Source organism: Pan paniscus, chromosome 21 (genome assembly GCF_029289425.2).
Source record: "Pan paniscus chromosome 21, NHGRI_mPanPan1-v2.0_pri, whole genome shotgun sequence".
NCBI classification, from domain to species: domain Eukaryota; kingdom Metazoa; phylum Chordata; class Mammalia; order Primates; family Hominidae; genus Pan; species Pan paniscus.
This window is the reverse complement of record NC_073270.2, coordinates 65,537,116-65,558,963: the sequence shown is the minus strand read 5'-3', so window position 1 is coordinate 65,558,963 and position 21,848 is coordinate 65,537,116. Positions and strand designations below refer to the sequence as shown.

At 51.8% G+C, this 21,848-nt stretch overlaps 1 protein-coding gene across 13 annotated transcripts in view; it reads right to left on the bottom strand.

The window, feature by feature from the left end:
- PHACTR3 (phosphatase and actin regulator 3) overlaps window positions 1–21,848 on the bottom strand; it is a 271,856-nt gene that overhangs the window by 57,297 nt on the left and 192,711 nt on the right. For all 13 annotated transcript variants that reach the window (XM_063601119.1, XM_034947220.2, XM_034947226.2 and 10 more), the window contains 2 exons: window positions 17,201–17,375; window positions 16,166–16,413 (listed from right to left, as the gene is read on the bottom strand). In XM_063601119.1, coding sequence (XP_063457189.1) covers window positions 16,166–16,413; window positions 17,201–17,375 — 423 coding nt within the window. The remainder of the gene's footprint in view (window positions 1–16,165; window positions 16,414–17,200; window positions 17,376–21,848) is intronic.

Here is a 21,848-nt window from a genome sequence, read left to right as displayed (position 1 = left end):
TATTGGTCCAGCTCACCATGAATGGACACTTAGGTTAGTGTTTGTTTTTGTACTTCTAACCAAAGCCGCAGAAAATGTCATCATTCCTGCATTTCTCTGCATGCATATGAATATTGCCATCAGCTTGATCCCTAGAAAGGGGAGAATTCCTGAGTCAAAGTTTCTGATTACTGTAGGTTTTGGCAGGAGCTCTTTTGGCTATTTCTCCCTGTATCACCGGGCTGGCTACTGCTTTTAGAACCAGTCTCAGGTACTCTCTAGAGAAGAAAAAGGATGCCAATGTGGTGGGAGAAGGGAGAGGATCAGGAAAACTAACTAATGGGTACTAAGATTAATACCTGGGTGACGAAATAATCTGTACAACAAACCCTCATGACACAAGTTTATCTATATAACAAACCTGCACATGTACCCCTGAACTTTAAAGTTAAATTTTAAAAAAGAGAAAAAAAGGAAATGTATATAAATAAGAACATAAGGCAAAGAGGCTTTGGAGTTAAAATAAGCTCACGATGAGATATCTTTTTCTCAATTAGCCTGCATGTTGGAATTTATCCTAAGGACATAATTACAGAGATGCACAAAGTCTTAGTTATAAGGAAATATGTCTCCACGTTGCTAATGCAGCCATTTCCCAGCACAAACTGCAAGCCAGGATTGGCAGTCGTGGATCCTGGTGGGTTCAGGCTGCATGAATTGATGTGCATGAGGCTTTGGCATTTGGGTAGAGGGAGTAATGAATCCCAGGAAAGAGGAGGGTGGCAGGGATTCCTCAACTCCTCCCAGCCTGGCCTATGTCCTGGCCTAGCCCCTGTGTGAGAACAGTCCTGGAGTCTGTTTTGCACAAGCAGTGACATTTTCAGATATTGTACCTTTTAATTCTAGAACTTCCATTTGGTTTTCTTTTTGTTTCTGTTTCTCTGCTAAGATTCTCCATCTGGTCATTCATTGTGATCATTTTGTTGACACTCTAAGACCTCTAACATATTTATAATAACTGCAGGTCCATTTTGGTTTTGAACAAAGCCTTAAGGTATGCCCCTTACTCCTAAGTCTTGGTCTTTGTGGGATTTCAACAGTCTGTTGCATTCATCAAGATCTCTTCATTCTGTTTGAGCTGAACTCCCAACATCTCCTAGCACCCCCTGACCTTCAGCTGTCATGCTCACAGGCAATCTCTGCTAAGTCTGTAGAATTCTGCATATAGGCATAGCCCAGGCTATGGCCAACTGGATCTGCACAGAACCCGTTACATAGCTCCTTCCTGTCCTACAAACTCCAGCTGTTTCAGTAGCCCAGACTCCAGTCTCTGCCTCCTCATCTCGGTGAGATCACCACTCTGCTCAGAGGCCACCTCCCTGCACCCTGCAGGAAGATGCCTCCCCCAGAAACCAGGGAGATCAATTATGGGCTAACCCAGGGGTCTCCACTCTCTCAAGGATAACAGGCATGTACTGTTGCTGTTCAATGCCTCAAAACAGTCCTCTCATTCATTTTGTCCAGTCTCTCGTTTGATTTTAGTGGGAGGGCAGCTACCATCGCTTCATCATGGCCAGAGGCAGAAGTGCCTGACGTTTTCTGAAACAACAGTGACACTGTTATAGATGCCGACACCAGACTCTGGGGGTCTTGAGGGCAAACTCTCCCTGCCATGCCTGACACATACATCATGGCACATCTTTTCTGAATGAGTGGGGCTGTGATGTTGGAGGAGGGGACTGCCTGGGCTTTGATGTGGAAACATGGAGATGACATTAGCTGAGTATGAGGATCTGGGAAGTTGAGCGGGTTTCCTGGGAAAGAGGACAAGGTTAGCTTTGGCTCTGCTGAACTCAGGGTGCATCAGGGCCTCTGCAGGGACAGTGGACAAATGGACATGTGGGGTTTTAGCATCAGAAAGAGCTGGAGCCAGGGATGGAGATTTGTGACGATCCACGTATGGGGACAGATGTGAGGTTGAGCCTCAAGAGAGAGCACAGAGCCAGCAAAGGAAGGAGCCAGGAAGCTTGGGCCTGCTCACCTTTAGGGGCGGGTCAGGGAAGAGGGGCCAGGATGGCAGGAAGAAAGGCAGGGATGGTGTCCTGGGAGCCAGGGAGAGAGCAGGGTTGGAGGTTAATGAGAGGAGGGAGCCAACAATGGGGGAGGAGGGGCTGCCAGGTGTGGGGGGCATCCAGACCCTGCAATGGGTGCCTGAGGGTAAGGGAAGTGTCACTATCCCTCAGTCTGAAAGGGAAGCGCCCAGGCAGGCCTTCTGGGCTGATGAACTTTCTCTAGAGAAAAACGCATCTGTACGATGTCGTGGATGAGATTGGAGGCTATTATTCTAAGTGAAGTAACTCAGGAATGGAAAACCAAACATCGTATGTTCTCACTTATGTGTGGGGGCTAAGCTATGAGAATGCAAAGGCATAAGAATGATACAATGGACATTGGGGTCTTGGGGAGAAGAGTGGGAGGGGGGCAAGGGATAAAAGACAAACAAATATGGTGCAGTGTTTACTGCTTGGGTGATGAGTGCACCAGGATCTCACAAATAACTTACTCACATAAGCAAATACCACCTGTACCCCAATAACTTACGGAAGAAATAAAATAAAATGGAAAAATGCATCTGTGGGTGTGTATTTCAGATGGGAGCTGGTGTTGCATGTTTACTACAGAGTCCTGTGGATCTCTACCATTCCACACCTCCAGGCTTCTATAAAGTCTAGTTTCTGTAAAAAGCATCACTACCTGTCACAAAGAGGAAAGTGAGGGTGCTTTGCTTTATACAGTAGCTGTAAACCAGTAGGAAGTGGGTGTGGAAAAGTCAGGCTCTGTCTGAAAGCCTGAGCTCTAGCCCAGGGCGCCTGACTAAGGAATGGCACTGGAAACTCTCCTCTCCAGCTCCTGGCCAGAGGGGCTGTCTAAGGAGTGGACTGGGGACTCTCTTCTCCTCCTGGGCTCCTGCTGTGAGGGTTTTTGTGTGTGCCACGGTTGTTGGCAGAACAACAGCCACAAAGATGTCCCCATATCTCTTGTGCATTTTCTTTATATAAAGAGTGAGATCACTGGCATAGTAGACAAGGCTGCACATGGCCACTCCCCTACTGGCTTCTCCAGAATGATCTCTGCCTGTCTTCTTCCCTTTCGTCCCTCAAAGGCTGGGCTTCCTTCCACCCTGGAGCTTCTGAGCCTGTGAGACCCTCCCACCTCTGCTCCTCCTCTGGATCTCAGCTCAGTGCCCTCCCCAGCCCAGCCCTGGAAGCCAGTGCACTTGCCAGGGCACTGCAGTTGCATCACAGGCCTGGATGGGGCATCCTCTGCGAGAACGCCTGTGCCCATGGATGTAATTTACATACTCACCAAGAAGTTAACATCAACTCTTCACAGCAGGTCAAGTGCAAGGAGACCGCTCTTCTCCAATCTTCCTACAAAAACGTGGTATCTATTTTCCTACCCCTTGTGTCTAGGCCAGCACTGGGACATGGTTTTGCAACAGAATAGGGCACAAGTGACAGGGTTTCCTCTTGCTTCCACTCTGCATGATTTCCCTTACTCTGACACCACTGCCACCATAGCCATGAAATTTAAAATAACACATGCACGTTGGATTGCAAAAGTCCTGCATACTTCCTGAAAAAAAAAATAGTGATTAGTGAAGATCACCATTGTTGAGGACTTCTACAAGCAGCACAGAAAGAGACTTCTGTAAATACCTGTTAACTACACAGAGAGAGCTCCATGGACACCCGTCAACTGCACAGAAAAAGACTTCTGTAAACACCTGTCAACTGCACAGAGACAGCTCCATGGACATCTGTCAACTGCAGAGAGAGCTCCATGGACACCCGTCAACTGCACAGAGAGTGCTCCATGGACACCTGTCAAATGCACAGAGAGTGCTCTGTGGAGACCTGTCAGCTGCACAGACAGCGCTCCATGGACACCCGTCAATGGCACAGAGAGAGCTCCACGGACACCTGTCAACTGCACAGAGGGCCCTCCATATGCCCCTTTAACTGCTCAGCTGTGCTAAGTGCCATGCCGCGCACAATGGCCACCCTGACCTGTTGAAGTTTCAGGATGGCTCCACCAGGTCCTCGATGGCTCTGCCCCCAGGGCTCCTCCCTGGGCTGCTGTGGATGGACCTGCTCATCTTAAAGAGAGAGGAGCAGGAGGCCACAGCAGCCCTCGCTGTCCCCCACAGAAGGGCCTTGGAGTAGGCAATCTCACACCATTGAGTTGTCAGGTTCTCAAAGTAATTCTCAGAGGGATCACCATGACCTTTTTTGAAGGGAAATTGAACCTCCAGCAGGTGCCAGCCCCACAGACTGGGACCCAAGTGGGCAAACTGAATGGCCACACAGAGCTCAGAGCCCAGCCAAGGCCCCCAGACACCAGGCTAGCCCGCACTCCTTGGGGGCACACACGCAGAAGCTGGGGAATGAGCAGGGCAAAGGGGAGGATCCCAGCCCCAGGCCTCCTGCCACGGAGGGGCTCAGTTGAGGAGGGAGCTGGCAAAACACCGAACTGACTCAGAAGTTTGAGCATCACAGGGGAAGGATATTCTGACCTCTGAATCCAAACAGTGTTTACAACTCAGACTCAGTGGCAGTTCACTACCTGCAAATAAACAGAAAAGTCTAGTGCTACCTGGGGATGCAGGGGAGGCAGAGGGCCGTTGGAAAACCAGAAGCAGGGGATGCAGGGCAGGGGATGCAGAAGCAGGGGATGCAGAGGGCTGCTGGAAAACAAAATGAAGCAGCTTTAAGGATCGGACCTCACACGCTGTGCTGGTGCAACATGCCAGGGACACACCCACTGGACAGATGCTGGTGCTGCTGACCATGGCCTTCCTCTGTGGATGTGACTTGGCTTTCCTCACAGTGCATGCAGGAGGTGCTCAATAAATGCTCTTGACTGACTATATGGTCCCTGTCAGCGTGGAGCTGGGCAGGGCCCCTCTAGTCAACTCAGGTCGCTGGCAAATCATCTGCCGCTTCCTCCCCTCTGCGCTTTCTCTTTCAGCCAGGGGCCCACAGCTGCAAGAATGGAGTCCAGCAGCACCATCCCCACTCCCCAGCTCCTGCCAGTTTCTCCTCTCTGCCTCAGTCTCCCACATTATGATTCACCTGTGTACCACCGTTCTGCCCCAGAATTCACAAGTTGAAGCTTTGACTCACAATGTGACTGTATTTGTGGGTAGGGCCTGTAAGGAGGTAACTAAGGTTAAAGGAGGTTGCAAGAGCGGGGCCCTGATCTGATGGAACTGGTGTCCTTGTAGAGGAAACAGAGGCCAGAGTACTCCTCACCCACTCTCACCAACCAGCACACAGGGGAACGGCCCTGTAAGGACACAGAGAGAGGCCTCACTGGAAATCACCTTGTTCTTGGACTTTCAGCCTCCAGAATGGTAAGAAAACAAACGTCTGTCGTTTCAGGCACCCACTCTGTGGTATCCTGTTACGGCAGCTGGAGCTGACTCTGACACTCCCTGCAGACCCCATCCCCTCCTGCCTGGGCCTCCTCATGGCCCCTCCCTGTGTTTTCTCTGGCGCCCACCCTCCGACCCTTGGAAAGTCCCGGGGCCCTTTCCAAGGCTTGAATCATGACAGATGGCATCAGGTCTGCACTCCAGAAAGATCAGTTCAGCTGCAGGAGATCCCGCACTGCTTCCCACCAATGGCAGCAAGAGCAGCCAAGATTGAATGAGCCCCTGCTGTATGCCAGGCCCAGAGGTAGCCTTTGAATGCGTTTCCCATGTCATCTCCCCGCAGCCCTATAAGGCAGGTGCTAGGATTTAGTTTTCCTATTTTGCAGATGACACCGTCCCACAGTGTAGCCCAAGGCCACATAGCCAGGAGGTGAGTGACTTGGGACAACCCTCAGAGGCTTCACACTTTGGTGTCTTTTGAATTCCAGCTTTCTTTACAGGGTGAATAAAGGTCTCTCTCCCTGGCAGTCCCTAGTTCTCACACTGGGCTCTGCAACAACCACGCTACCCTGTGCACCTCACGCGTCTCATCTCCACGCCCAGGCTCAAGCCGTCCCTATGTGGAAAGCCTTTACCTTGATGACCAGGACTCCTCATTTTAAAGCTTTGGTTCTCCACCCTGGCAGCTCTTGAGAGTCACCCGGTGTTTGGGTCAGGGCTCTCCAGAGACACAGAAGCAATGGGATAGACACACACCACACACACATATACATATGCACACACATACATGTTTGTACATACACATTCTATATATACATATATATATATATACATCCACACACACACACACGTGCATATGTGTGTGTTTTAAGAAATTTATTTTAAGGAATTGACTCATGCGATTGCGGGGGCTGTACAGTCCTGGATTTGGAGGGCAGGCCAGCGGCTGGAGTGGATTCCGCAGTCTTGAGGCAAGATTTCCTCTTCTCTGGGAAACTCCAATTTATTCTCAAACCTTTAACTGACTGGAGAGGGCCACTCAAAGCCCCTTAAAGTCACTGACTGCAGGTGACAACCACATCTACAAAATACCTTCACAGCAACACGCAGACTAGCATTTCAATAGCTGGGTGGAACAGCTCAGCCAAGAGGACACACAAGATTGACCTTCACCCTTGCGGAGCCTGCAAAGTGCAGAGGCCCAGGCCCCAGGGAGACCGATACAGTTCCTACCAATGCTTTTAAGAGCACACGGCTGGCCCAGAATAGCTGCTTTCAGATGCACAAATCACAGAGTACTCTTTGCCTGTGTCCATCTGGTGCTCATGCCCCAATCTTGAAATCACCTCCTGGGGGCTCCTGCCTCCCCCTTGCTGCAGGCACCTGCGGGCTGGGACCCTGGCTTGTATCACTGTGTCCACAGCACCCAGGGCAGTGCCTGGCACCTATGATGTGCTTACGCATTGGACGAACAGTGGGCTACAGTCATGTGCTGTGGAGCTGGAAAGCCCTGGATTCAAAATGGGCAAGTTTCATCCCCTCTCTTTGCCTCATTTTCCTCTACTGTTAACAAACAAACAAACAAAAAAAGCGGTAATAGCAGCTGTCTCATCACCTTGTCAAGGGACTTAGGCAATAAAATGCATGAAAAGTGCTTATCAAGGTACTTGATGGGAAATAATAGCTCAAACAAAAAAAAGGGCCGGGGTGGGGCGGGGCGGGGGGCAGCCCTGTTTCAGCTGATTGTCACTGGGGCTGTGCATTCCCACTCTGAGAGCTCTGCTGCTCGGTGCTCAGCCAGAACCACCCTGGGCCAGATCTGCCTCCGCTGCAAGACGCCCACCAGGTCGTCCTGAGACCAGGTTCTCACAAGCATCCTGCATCCCAGCGAGCATCTCCAGCGCCATCTGGTGTCAGTGCAGGGAGTGGCTGGGTTTCCACAGCCTTTCAAATCTCTAGCCCCAACTTTCAAGAAAAGGCAGGGGCTGCCTGCTGTTCTGTGAAGTCACCATGGAGACGACTGTGGGGGAGTCCTCACTCGCTGCAGGTGGCTCTTCACTTTACAGAAGGATACACTGCACGAAGCCTTTCAGTACACCCTCCCCACACTTAAAATGGCATTCAAATAACACGTTAGCATTCACTTTTTACAAGTATGTCTACTGGGGAAAGGATCCCGGAGCCTGCAAAGAAGGCTTTCTTTACATTTAGACAGTACCAGGAACTGCCTGAGTGTCGCCTCTCTCCGTGTAACGTTCTCCATGTCATCAAATGCCCGTGTCACACCACATTCTTGGCGTCACACATTTGTCTTAGGATTTTGATATGGTTTGGCTGTGTCCCCACCCAAATCTCATCTTGAATTGTAGCTCCCATAATTCCCAAGTGTTGTGGGAGGGACCCAATGGGAGATAATTGAATCATGGGGGTGGTTTCCCCCATACTTTTCTCGTGGTAGTGAATAAGTCTCATGAGATCTGGTGGTTTTATGAGGGAAAATTCCTTTAGCATGGTTCTCACTCTCTCTTGCCTGCCACCATGATTGTGAGGCCTCCCCAGGCAGGTGCCACTGTAAGTCCATTAAACCTCTTCTTCTGGCTGGGTGTGGTGGCTCACACCTGTAATCCCAGCACTTTGAGAGGCCGAAGTGGGTGGATCACCTGAGGTCAGGAGTTCGAGACCAGCCTGGCCAACATGGTGAAACCCTGCCTCTACCAAAAATACAAAAATTAGCCAGGCATGGTGGTATGCACCTGTAATCCCAGCTACTTGGGAGGCTGGGGCAGGAGAATTGTTTGAACTCCGGAGGTGGAGGTTGCAGTGAGCCAAGATTGTGCCACGACACTCCAGCCTGGGCAACAGAGCAAGACTCCGTCTTAGAAAAAACAAAACAAAAAACAAAGCAAAACAAAATGAAAAAAAAACCCACCTCTTTTTCCTTATAAATTACCCAGTCTCAGGTATGTTTTTATCAGCAGTGTGAAAACGGACTAATACACATTTCAAATCCCGACCCAGCCCTCTTTTGCGTTGTTGAGTTTATGTGAACATCAGCTTTTAAGGTCAGTCATGAGCTCCTAGAGGGTTGGAGACTGTGTCTAGTTTCTCCTTAGAATCCTTGAGGCCTAGATTGGGACATATAGTACTTGTTGAATACATAGCAAGGGTGTGTCTTAAGAAGCTTTAAAAAAAATCTATAAAGCTGGGAAATCCCGTATGTCCCTTTACTCTTGTACCACCTAGCTGACTGGAATTGACTCATGGGATTGTGGGGGCTAGGATTTACTCTTTCACTCCTGCACCAGCACTAGAACCCCCCTGTGCTTGCTAAAATATACTTCCTAGGGCCTTACTCCTAGGACACAGTGGGGCAGGCTGTGCTAGAACATATTAATATGTACATAGTCACTCTCTCGGGTCACCTTTTATTACTATCTTGCATGTATATTTTATAAAGTACACAATATATTAGCATGGTACCCCTAATGTATAGTTTATAAATAAATAATGTACAAATATCAGATTTTTTTTATTTTGCCACTGGGACACACCCTCAGAAAACCTTGGCAGCAGGGCTACCACGTGAGCGCCATGTGCCCACACAGGCCAGGCCCTCCATGAGCGTTGTCTCATCCGCCCCCAGGACAACCTGACAAGGGGGTCACTGACATCACCTGTGAGCTACCGAAAGGCAGCCAGGGCCCAGATGTGCCACCACCTGCCCAGGGTCATCCCAATGGGCAGAGTAATCTGAGGCTGGGCGCCGTGGGTTACCCAACCTGGTCTGGGACGGGTGGCTCATGGCAGGTGCCATCGAGAGGCCTTCTTGAGGCTTGTTTCTCATGACCAACCCAAAGGTCCCCGCCAGCCTGTCCTGGCACATAGACCCCGGCGATTAATTCCCCTTGCCCTTGTCCCTTGCTAAGCAGGCAAGCAAAACCACAGCCAGTTACACAAACACATCAATTGCATGTCCGGATGGAGAACAGATGTACCTATGCAGCGGCAGGGACATCAACACTCTCATTGATGAATTGGCCGAGGAATGAGGAATAGCACAAATCAGCTATGGAACATTGACAAACTGGGAGCTAAACTTTGCTTTGTGCCTGTGAGGCAGTATTTTGATGAGCGGGGGATGCCCAGTGCTTCCCTGTTCCTACATGCTTCTCAACCACAGTGATGATGAGGGTGACAGTGCTGATTACCACGGCAACCAGAACGCTTACTGAGCACAATGAGACAAAGCTATACTTCGGTGAGCACCCCTGTTTACCTTCATAAGAACTTTGTTGTCACCCCCATTTACAAGGGATAGAACTGAAGCACAGAGAGGTTAAGAAACTTTTCCAAGGTCACAGAGCTAGAAAGAAACATGTCGAGGCACGTGGGGTGGTCAAATCCTGCAGCGAGTCTCTCTACGCAGAGTAAGCCCCAGAGACGGAGGCCCACCCAGCTGCACAGACAGCCCTCCCTGTGACATTCCCAATGCCAGGGGCCAGATGTTTGTGTCCCCCAAAATTCCTATGTTGAAGCCTAACCCCAATGTGATGGTATTTGGGGGGTAGGGTCTCGGAAGGTGATTAGGTCATTAGGTGGAACCCTCACCAATGGGATTGGTACCCTTAGGAAAGGGGCCTCAGAGAGCTCTGTGGCCCCTTCTGCCATGTGAGGACACATAGAAGGCACCACCTATGAGAAAGTGGGGCCTTGCCAAACCCCATGTGTCAGAACCTTGATCTTGGACTTCCCTGTCTCTGGAACTGTGAGGAATGAATTTCTGTTGTTTATAAGACACCCAGTCTAGGGATTTTGTTATGACAGCTCAAAGGGACTAAGACTACAGCATGGATGAAGTGGAGGGCCTGTGCTGTCCTTACATGGGCCCAGGTGAGACACAGTGGTGAGTCCTAGCCTGCAGCCTTGCTGTCATGAACACCTGGGAGAAGCTGTCTGCAGGAGGAGGAGCAGCACAGGCAGCTGGGGGGCTCTGGAGAAGTCAGCTTTCTTGCATCAGTAGGTTCTTCCCTTGCAGCCCTGATTCCCATAGCAGCCCCTCAGTCCCTCGCTCCCCCTCATCACGTGTTTCTACTGCGCCCAGAGCTGGGACACTGTGAAAAACCAGACAGGTGTGGTCATGACTCTTGGGTTCAGCACAGAGAAAAGACAAAACACAAACATCTTTTTCTTGACAGGTTTTAAAACTTAAATCTTGGGGCAGTGACAACACAAAGACTGTTTCTCATAAAATTCGCTTTTGATGACTGGAGAATGAGCGCAAGGCCCTGCTCACCCACCGCTGACCAGGCATACCCACGAAGGCACCCCCTGTGCGAGCCTGTGTGTGTGGGCACGCATGTGCATGTGGGCATAGGGCCTCCACCATTTCTAAAAATTAAATTCTCATGCAGATGCATTCTCCATTCTAATAGAGAACTGAAGTTCACAAAAACGTTTGATAACAAAAATTTTCTTTTTCACATGGGATAAGACAATGTCTGCCAAGCCTCCCTCAACAGGGGAAAGAGAGGGAGAGAGGGAGAATAAATGAATAAATGAATAAAATAGTAGTTGTTGCGATTAATAATTGATTAATTTGCTGCCTGGTGCTTTCTGCTTTCACACCATGGAGATGTGAAAACAATGTATCAGGCGAGACAGTGGGAATGGGGTTTGAACTCAACACACTGCAGAGAGAAGCAAATAACAACCATTATTCACCATTGTCTGCACCAGGCAAAGCAAAATACTCTTACAGGCCTTTCCTACTGTGAGTAATTTTCCCCCCAAAAAGCAACATTTATATACTTTCTCTATGACCAATATTGAATTTTCCCACAGCATATTATCTCAGAGATCTATCACTTCTGGAGCATTGGGGACACAGTTGAGAATGTGACAAAAGCAAAGCACTGCTTTCTGCACTTGATTTCAGGGCTTCAGGGACCCTAGACTCTATACCCTGGGACCAGCACACAGAAGCCTCAATTTGCAAATGGCTGGAGGCTGCACCTCAGACATACCTACCAGTTTGTGCAATGAGCCCAGCCCTCAACAAGGAGTTTCTCAGGGTCAGACAGGAATCCTGACCTTGGCCCACGAAAGGCCCATGGAGGAAAGGGGGCCTCACCCAGGGCTTGCAGATGACACCCCATGTAACACATTGCAAGTGCAGACAGCGGTGGGCCTGGGCCACGTTCACGACAGCAGTTTCCAGAATGAGTTTCTACAATGAGTGCTACCTTCCCCCACTCTCAGACCCCAGCTCAAACTCCGTGTTCACTTACGGACACCGGGTTTCGAGAACAAATAACAAGAGGCTCAGGTCTGAGCCACGCCATGGGAGAAACAGTCCAGGGATGAGGGCTCCCTGGACCTGGCACCTGTTAGTACTTTACAGGCACTGGCTTCTCTAATCCCCCATTGGCCCATTCTGGCTCATTCATGTAACTGATATTTATTTTGCACTTAGCACTCGTGAGCTGTGCGCACAGTAAGAACTACAGAGGCGAAGACTTGGTCTCTCGGAGCCCACGTGCCGGTAGAGAGGCTGCATGGGCAAAGCCAATGGTATTGGGGTCAGGGACGCTGCCGTAGGGGAAATAAGGTTGGGTGAGAAGAAGGGGCCAAGTGTTGCCACACAGCGGCCAGGTGGCTTCCTGCACTGAGCGATGTTTTAAACGCGGTGGAGCCATGCACACCTCCAGGGACAGCAAGAGTCTCAGGGGCTGTGGTTGGGGTGTGAGGACCATCAAGGAGGCCCACGGGCTGGGTCCAAGGGAGAGGCGAGCTGGGAGAGGGAGGCAGGCCACATGGGGTGGGGCCACAGGCACTAGGGAGGATGTGGCATTCAGTGCCTCAGGGAGCCACTGGAGGGATTTGAGCAAGAGGTGACATTATCCAACTTCTATGAGACCCTGGTCCTGTGGCCACCTGTGTGGAGAATGAACTAGAAATGGGGCAATGGTGGCACAGAGAGACCGCCTGGAGGCCAAGTCCAGGCAGGAGAGCACAGCAAACCATTGCCAGAGAAGAGGGAGTCGGCTGGACCCGCGAACTGCTCCAAGGGGAACAGAGAGGACTTCAGGGTCATCTGGACATCAGCACAAAGCCAAAAGCTTCACAGGAGGCTTAGATGTATTGATTGAAATGGAGAAGAGTCCCAGCCCAGGGCGCAGATGGGAACCGAGATCTGGAGATGTAAGCTGTGCAATGCGCACCAGTCCCCATGTGGACGCATGCGTAGAGTCCACAGAGACACCCTGGAGCTCAGGGGCCATCGGCTGGAGGGACAAATCGGATTCATCAGGGTCACAGATGTGTTTAAAGCCACACAACCAACAGGTGCTTACTGACTCTTAGAACCAGGTACCGTGGGATGATGGACACACCGCGGGACACAGACAGATACCAGCATGATCCCTCATACAGACAAAATTAGACAGTCAACAATAAGTAATTGATAGGTAGCAAAGAGACAGAGAATAGAGAATGACAAGAATTAGTGTGAGTCTGCAACTGTGTCCCAGCTAGGAAGGAAGGTTCAGTGTTGTCATAGAAGCCAACAATGAGGGCCTTCGTCTGACAACAAGGAAATGGGGCAGGGACAGGGGAGGGACCTGCCCAGGGCCAAGTCCAAGCTTCACAGCACATTCTGTTGGAGGCCATGGACCGGCCCGGCCACAGAGATCCCAGGGATGGAGGGGACTTTGTGGGTCAAATCCCAGAGCCTAGCTTTGGCTCAATGAGAAGAGGAACGAGTTAACCAAGAGGAGTGGAATCAGGGGGTTGAAAGGGGGTTCTCTAAAAGATATGCCAAGTCCAAATCCCCAGGACCTGTGAAAGTGACCTTATTTGAAAAGTGGATCTTTGCAGAAGTAATTAAGTTAATCTCTAGATGAGGAGATCACCCAGGATTATCCAGATGGGCCCTGCCTGCAATACTACTATCCTCATATGAAGGGGAGAGGAAGGAGGGAGAGGAGGCAGCTATGTGCCCACGGAGGCAGGGCTGGGATTCTCAGGCCAAGAATGCAGGAACCACGAGAAACTGGAAGAGAATGGCTCCTCCTTGGAGCACTCGCAGGGAGCACGACCCTACCCACACTTTGATTTTGGATTTCTAGCTTCCCGAACTGCAGAAGAGTAAATTCTGTGGTCATAAGCCACCCAGCAGATGATAAGGTGTTACAACAGCCACAAGAGGCTAACACAGCTGGCCGTGACCAGGCCACCTGGCTGAGCAGGAGGCGTCCCTGTGCAGAGCACTCAATCAGAGAAGGCAGGCGCTGGGCGGGAGGGACAGAGGCGGGAGCCAAGGGTGCTGCTAGATGTGCTTTGATGCCGTCTCCAGTGCAGAAACTCTGTGTCTCAACCACGCTGCTGTCTCAACCACGCTGCTGGCTCAACCACGCTGCTGTCTCAACCACGCTGCTGGCTCAACCACGCTGCTGTCTCAACCACGCTGCCGGCTCAACCACGCTGCCACAGAGGGTTTTGAGGGCATATCCGGGCCAGGCCTGAGGCTCCCGAGAGGTAAAATGCAGATTCCCATCCTCTTCTGTGTTTAAATAAAATGACTGCATTATACCTTTAACGCCAGGCGTGAGGACACTGCATCTGGATGGCCTAACAATGCCCTAAAGGAAAGTCAAGCCGGGAGACCCTTCTGGGCCAGAGGCTCTCCTCCCCAGGGGCTGTCCTCCCCAGGGGCTGTCCTCCCTGTGTGGCTGGTGAGGACAGGAAGAAGTGCTCTCCGAGGTGCACCCTGAGCCAGGCCCTGTGCCAAGGGCTGACATGGATCAATCCACTCATCCTCAGAGAGGGTCTAGCACAGAGCGGAAAGCTGGCGCTGGCAGCCTGGGTTCAAGTCCCAGCCTGGCACCAACGAGCTGCATGACCATGGCCAGTTACATGGCCTCCCTATGCCTCAGTTTACACATCTGTAAAATAAGGACTATGATGTCATCAGCCTCATGGGGCTCCTGTGAGGATAAAACCTTTCTTGTCACAACCTTAGACCAGCATCCCGGACACAAGAAGCACCCGGGAAAGGGCCCTGGCTGCTGACATTGTCAACGTCAAGAGGAAGCAGTTCCCATCTCCCATCTCCCTCTTCACCCATGAAAGCATTGTGTCCTGGAGTGGATAAGGGACTTATGGAAGGGCACCCCCAAACCAGGGGCACAGACTATGCCAGTGATTCTCAGCTGGGGGTGATTCTGCCCCTCGGGGCATCTGGCCAAGTCTGGAGACGTTTTAGATTGTCTTCACTGGGGGAATCCAGTGTGGAGAGGCCAGGGATGCTGCAGAATATCCTAATGTGTCCAGGACAGCCCCCTCCCCAGCAGAGAATCGCCTGGCCTCATGCCACCAGCGCTGAGGCTGAGGGACCGTGCTCTAGCCCTTGACCATCCCAACACCAGCTCTACTCAGAAGTGCACCCTCATAGCACCCTCCTGCTGGAGGCTCACAGGTGTTTAAGGGCAAGGATTCCAGGGCCTAACGAGTTTGGGGAACACCACAGGCTCCAGCCTCTTCAGAGAGGTTGGTGCCCTCAGGCCAGTGACCAGCTCCTAGTTTCTGCCACAAAGACACTGGTTCTGCGATGGAAGTCAGCCTCCTCCAAACACACAGGTGACAGCACCCCCACCCCTTTCATGTTTTGCAGCCACATATTCAGAATTGCTTCCTCGGACCCGGTGGAAAGGCTCCAAAGCAGCAGGAAGCGGGAGGCTATGGAGCCCTGGGCTGCCGGTCTGTCCACCCATCACAGTACCCACCGCATGCCTTCAGTACCAGCCAGGGTCAGCACCGACATCTGATGCCCTTTCCTGCTCCCCACAGACACCCAGGGAGATGTGGCCTGAGCTCTGCCCATGCCTGCAACAGTCACCATGAGATGCTTCCAGGAAGAACAGCAACGGACGCTTCCTGATCCTTGCCTTGCAGGCCAAACACCACGGCCGCCCTGGACCTTCCTGGGACTAATCAGAGGGCCCCGCACAGCCGGTACCAGCTGGGAGGGAAACCCCCTCAGCACTTCCTCCTCCTGGCCTGAGCCTCCTTCTCCCTTCATCACAGGGTGGTCTGCAGGCCTCTATCGTCCCGAGCCCTGGAGTCCTCAAGGGTAGGATGGAGCAATTACTCTGACCTCGAGAACGCACCATGAGGACAAATACGGAGCTGGCTTCCAAGGACCCTGTGAGCATCTGCTCCCAAACAAGCATATGCTGCCTGTCCCATCCACAGCACTTCTGAGACGGCCATTTGAGATCAATAGAGCAATCTCTCTTCCTCCCTCTCCCCCTGCTTCCATCTCGTCTTGCTTTACTTGTTACAGTTTTTTTTTGTTTTTGTTTTTGCTATAACTTCTGTACACTGAGCATCTGTACACCAACTATATACTGTTCGCCACAGCATCCTCAGGGGTGGCATTCTCTAAGTCACTTGCTTCACCACTTTTATGTTGTTTTTTTTTTCACACACACATGAAAACTAATACGCAACTCTCAAAACAATTTCACCGCGGTATTTGCTAATTCCTTGCTCTAAGCCTGGCTGTGCACCCCTACCCCAGCTTGTTTCAGGAGAAGCTCATTTCCAGAGGACACAGCCCCCCTCTTGTTTCTCCCCAGGTGCAGCCCCTCGACCTGTTCCTCCCCCAGGCACGAGCTCTGTCCTCGACCCCCTGGTGACACTAGACCTCTGGCCGAGATCCCCACACTTAATGGGCCATCCTTTCCTCACCAGAAATAATGGAGTCGTTCAGCGCCTCCTCATCCTGATACAAAAGCAAGTCGTCTTTGAGTTCAGAATTTATGATCAGGTTCTCCTTGTTCTCCTCAGATTCCTTAGCGGCAGTTCGCTTGTTCTCCAATGCCCCGTCAAAGCTCCAAGCCTCCTCCCTCTCCTTGCCCCGCTCCACGCTGGACGTTCTCGACAGACGGACATCCAGCCGCTTCTTTGGAGACCCTTTACTTTCTCTTCCTTGAAAACTAAACCAGAAAGATGGTTCAGGTTATAGGTCCCCCCCTTCACCCAGAAACCCAGCACGATTGACTTTGGAGCTTATAATGAATATCACAGAGGCAGCCCCAAAATGCATGTGGCCTCTTGGTTTTTATCCTGGACACACCGGAAGGAGCATGAGGATTTGAGTTCAAGGCAAATGGCTGTTTACAACATGCTGTTTTGAAACGCACAGAACATGCAAGTAATAAAACCTGCCAAAATACATGCAATCAATGTTCAGGGCGAGGACTTCACAAAAACTGAGAAGGACATTTTGTTTGTCTAATATTCCTCCAACCCATACTGTCTCCCATTACCTATTTTACCTCTAATCTTTCACAGTCCATGAGACACATGTGATCCAAAATAAGAGTAAGCTGCAGGCACAGGCTGCCTTACACTCTTGCCCAGTGACAACTATGAAGCCCTCAGTGTCCTGGGACAAAGTGGAACGGCCACTTTTCTCTAAGTCAGTCTCTCCTGCAAAGCTCCCACCCCACCGTGGGTCCTGAGGGGCTCACGCACAGGACTTTGTGGCCAGGTTCCCACAGTGCACATTCACTGTGCACCCCGTCCCAGAATGTGGGAACCAAGATCAGCTATGTAATCTGCAGAGCGAGGTGCAAAATGAAAATGTGACTTCCTTGTTCAGAAAGTGACTAGAACGGGACACCCAGCCAAGGCCCTGGGCGTGGCATGAGCTGCACAGCCTAAGGCTGGCCAGGCAGGGATTCTGGCAGCACAGGTCTCCCTCATGGGGCAGGGCCTCACCTGTCCTGGCGGTGCTTCGTGGCCAGCGCCCTGTGCAGCTCCTCAATGACGCGGCTTGGGGGAAGAGGCCGGTGGACCGTGGTGAGATGCGGAGACCCCGTGGGTGTGGAGAGCTGGCCCCGGAGGGAAGGGTCGGCACTCTTCATGCTGGAGGCTTGGAAGAGTGCGGCTTGGCCTGGGGTGTGGGAGGAAGCAGCAAGAACATAGGTCTTCAGGAGCTGGGACCAAGGGTTTTGCTGAGACTGGAGACCATGAGCGGAAAGGACGCTCCCCTGCACCTCCAGGAGGCAGCCCCAACTAATGCCAAGATGCTGGACCGGGATCCCTGCTCCCAAAGCTAGAGGCCAGGGTGCATCTCTGTCCAGTTCTGCTCCATCTGTAGGGCAAACCCTGTTAGGGGCCAAGCCTTGCAGACGCCAGCACCAGCATCCTCCCTGCAGGGCGCTGGGCTTAGAAAAGCCTCCTGCCTGCTTCTCTGCTATGAATTCAGCTTCCTGAAGCTGCTTCTTGTTCTTGGGAAACCCGGAAGAATCTGTGCAGCCACCCTTCAGCCTGGATGAGCACCATGGTCCGCTCTGCCCTCCGCACAGCATCTGTTCCAGCACCTTGGGCTTGCACTTCCAGCCCCCAGAACAGTAAGGAATAAATTTCTGGGCTCCAACCCTCTCCCTGTATCTCTGCCAGGAGGATCACCCCAGAAGGTGAATTGGATCACTCTCCCATCTTCCTTAGGACATGATTCGAACTCATGGCCCAGTCTCAAGGCCCCTGGGGGTGGCCCCACTCGGCTCCCTAGCTGCATCTCCACCTCACTCTCTTCACTCCAGCATGTGAAGATCGCTCCCGTCTTTGAAGGCACCACACTCCCTCCAACCTGAGTCTTTGCATGGGCTGTTCTTTCTGCCTGAAATGCTTCCCCGCTCCTCTGCTAGAATACCATTTCCTTAGAGAGGCCATGATCAGATCCCCTGTCTCCTGTCCCCTGGGACCTGAGCCTGCCCTGACACTTTTCCTCTTACTTGGAGTGAATCACGCTGCCCAGTCTGTTTCTTGCCCCTGGGCAGGCCTGTGTCCACCTTCCTTCCTACAGTTTCCCCAGGCCTGGCACTTAAAACACAGGCAAGAAACACTTGTGTACATGAAATGACTTTGAAGATGATTCTAAACAGGCTTTGCTCATTCAAGTCTAACTGAGTGGGACACCCCCTCCTTCCATCAATGACAGTCTCCTGCATGTGCTCTGGGCTAGCAGGGTGTCAGGTGCCCGGAAGAGCAGAGAGCATGGGCTTTGTCATCTGCAGATTTGGCCTCTGGTCTTGATCTGTCATTTCCCAGTGTGCAAGACTCTGGGCAAGTCACTGAAGCTCTCAAAGGCTTAGCCTACTTGCCTGTAAAATGAGACCATCAGCTCCTTTTCAGGAGCCTAGCAGCTGGCACAGGCCCAGAAGCTCTTAGGTGTTCAGCACAAACTCTCATTCCAAAAGCATCCTGGCAGGACTGGTGCAAACACCAGATCCCTTTAATCCCACCAGCAAAACAACCAGATCTAAACGACCCCATTCCCTAAAAACCAGAAACAAACTTCCAATACAATCCTGGGATGTGGACAGCATCAATAAAAAGTATTCCTCAAAACCCAAAAGGAAACTGTAAACCTCCTGGAGGACTTTAGTTATTTCACTTTCTCCACAAGCACCTGCTTGGCCAGACAAGGCCAGGCCACAGGGAAACGGGCCAGGCCCTGCCGTCGGCTGGTAGAGCCAGACAGAGGCCAGGCAGACAGAAAGAGAGCAAATGATTGTAGAAGAGAGGAGGAGACAGAAGGAGAGGAAGAGAAAAGGGCAGGGAGAGAAAAGGGCTGGGAGAGAGAGTGGGAGAGGGAGGGGGAGGGGGGCGAGAGGGCACCACGCAGGTGGGCTGAGAGTACTGGGCTGGTCGGGGGGAGGTGGTAGCTGGTTTGGGAGAGGGAGGTCAGGAAAGGCTTCTCTGCAGAGGGAAACTTTGAGCTGAGACCTGAGAAATGACAAGGAGCCAGCCATGCAAGAAGTGGCCAGGCAGGGCAGGGGCTGCAGGGAGACCCATCCCCAGCTTCTGCACACTGCGCTGTCCTCTCCCCACTGGCCTCAGCCTCCCCAGCCTGCTCCTGCTCAGGACAGTGCCCCACTCCTGAGCACACACAGGTGACACTCAGCATCCCCCAGCCCCTCTGTCTCTAACCATCATTGCCTCTACTTCTCACCCCAGCCCCATGAGGAAGGAATCACTAGCCCTTTTGTACAAATAGGGAAACTGAGGCAGCTTGGTTTGCCTGCTCTCGCTCAGCTTGGTGGAGCTGGGATCCCACCCAGGTCTCTGCCCCACTGTCAATCACAGACGTGACAACCAGCACTGCCCCCACGGCCCCCATAGAGCTTTGCCTGGCTCGCCCCACCCAGCTTGTGCAGGGGACCACTTGTCACCCCCATTTCACAGATGAGGAAGCTGAGGTTCAGAAGCCACCTCAGGGGCAGGCTGCCAGGAAAAGGTGGGGGCTGAGATCAGCACATCGCACCCAGCTCCACTTACACTTGGCAGAGGCTGTGGGACTCCCATCCCGCAGAGTTGAGTGTCACCAACTGGACCAGGTAACAGCAGGGGTAAAGGAGAGGTAAAAGGGAGAGGGGTAAACGCATCTCCAGGGACCAGGCAGGTGAAACCCAGGAATGCAAAGGACCTCCTGCAATTTCTCCATGGGGGCAGGGTGGGGACCACAGCACACAGAGGAGAACCTGCCCACCTTAATGGGCCTGTAGTGACTCAGAGGGTGATCAGAGATGAAGACTTTTCAAGAAAGTCCAGGAATTTGGCCTATGAACCAGGAAGCAAGCCCTCATCAGAGACACCAAATCTGCCGGCACCTTGATCTTGGACTTCCAGCCTCTAGAAGAGTGATGAATAAATTTCTGTGGTTTATAAGTCACTCAGATGAACTAAGACACCTGCAGTCCTGCCTTGGATGGAGACTCAGTTGGGCCAGGGTCCCTCCTGCAGCAAGGGAAGCCCAGGTAAGGAGACTTTCTTCTTTGCTGCCATCTAGTGTTCACATGCTGAAGCACATGAACCTTTTCCCAAAGGAAAAGGAAAAAGAGGAACTGAGAAAATTAAATCAAAGTCACCAAAATGTAGTCTGTGCAGGAAGAAGCCAGGCCAGGGCCCATAGCTCGGAACCACCCTCCTCCACCTCCCAGTCTCAATTCAGTCCCTATGGAAACGCATAAGTGTCAGAGTATCCCCTGATGTCCTTGCAACTGAGGGCAGGGCGGAAGCCAGAAGTGTCCGCAGACTGGGGACAGAACGCCAGAATTTAGGGCGTGTGGAGTCAGAATGAAGACCTGTGCCATCTGAGGCCCGACCTTCCCAAGCTCGGGAGAGGCAGGAAACTCTCTGGGTTACCAAGTTATTGAGGGTCAGGAACAAATTATACATTCGCCAGAATAAAATGAGGTGGATGGTGGCTAATTGAATGGACTTTAAATGGTTTTAGGTTTCAATGGAGGAAAAAGGGAGCTATCACAAAGACAATAACAAAATGCAAAGTAGCACAGTTTTGCCTCAAACTTTGTACTGTAATTTATGTGGCCATGTTGCACAAAGACTGAATATTTGGATTCATCTACAGAGATGTAGAAAGATGCAGAAAGCAGACAGACAGGGTTCAGAACACGCATGCATTCATTCACTCATTCATTCATCCATCCATCCAACCATCATCTGCACTTGCTGAGTGCCTGCTGTATGCCCTGTACTATGCCTGCACTTGGATTTGACAGTGAACACAGACGTGTGGCCGTCTCTTGGGGACTACTGTCTGGGGGGCAGGTGGTTAGAGAGAGGCAAACCATCCCACAGACAAGGCGTGTATGGCTCCTTGGGCAGCCCAAAGCAATAGAACAACTCTCACAGTTTTGGAGACCAGAAGTCTGAAATCAAGATGCTGGCAGGGTTGGTTCCTTCTGAGGCTGTGAGGGAGATGCCGTCCCAGGCCTCTCTCCCTGGAAAATTCTTGGCGTTCTGTGGATGCATCAGTCCCATCCCTGTGTGTCCTGTCCTGCCTCTCACATGGACACTGTCACTGGATTCAGGGCCTAACTGAATCCGCATGAGCTCAGCTTGATCTTCAACTTAATGGCAGTTGAGAGACCCTTATTCCAAACAAGGTCATGTTCTGAGGTTCCAGGTGGATGGGAATTTTGGGGTGACACCATTCAACCCACTAAACAAGGTGGGGCAATGTGGTAAATGCTAGAAGATGGGGCGCATGGTGCTATGAGGTCAGGGGTCAGGGCTGGCTCCCCTGGAGGAGAAACAGCTTGAGCTGTGGTCCCAAGCATGCAAAGGTACTGACCAGGCAAAGCAGGAAGGGAGAATGTTCTGGCAGGGAGAACAGCTGGAGCCAAGTCTCAGGGTGGTGGGGTGGCGGGGGCGCCCCCTCACTCATCCCTCCACCCACCCAGCAGCACATTCTCCCACAAACCAACACTACTTGGGGAACCACCGGGCACCACAGTCCCACATCTAACCCATCCAGGGCATCTGCAGTCCCAGCTGAAGAGTCCCCCTGTGGGGTGCATCTCACCTCCTACATTTCTGTGGTGTCTGGCTGAGAATC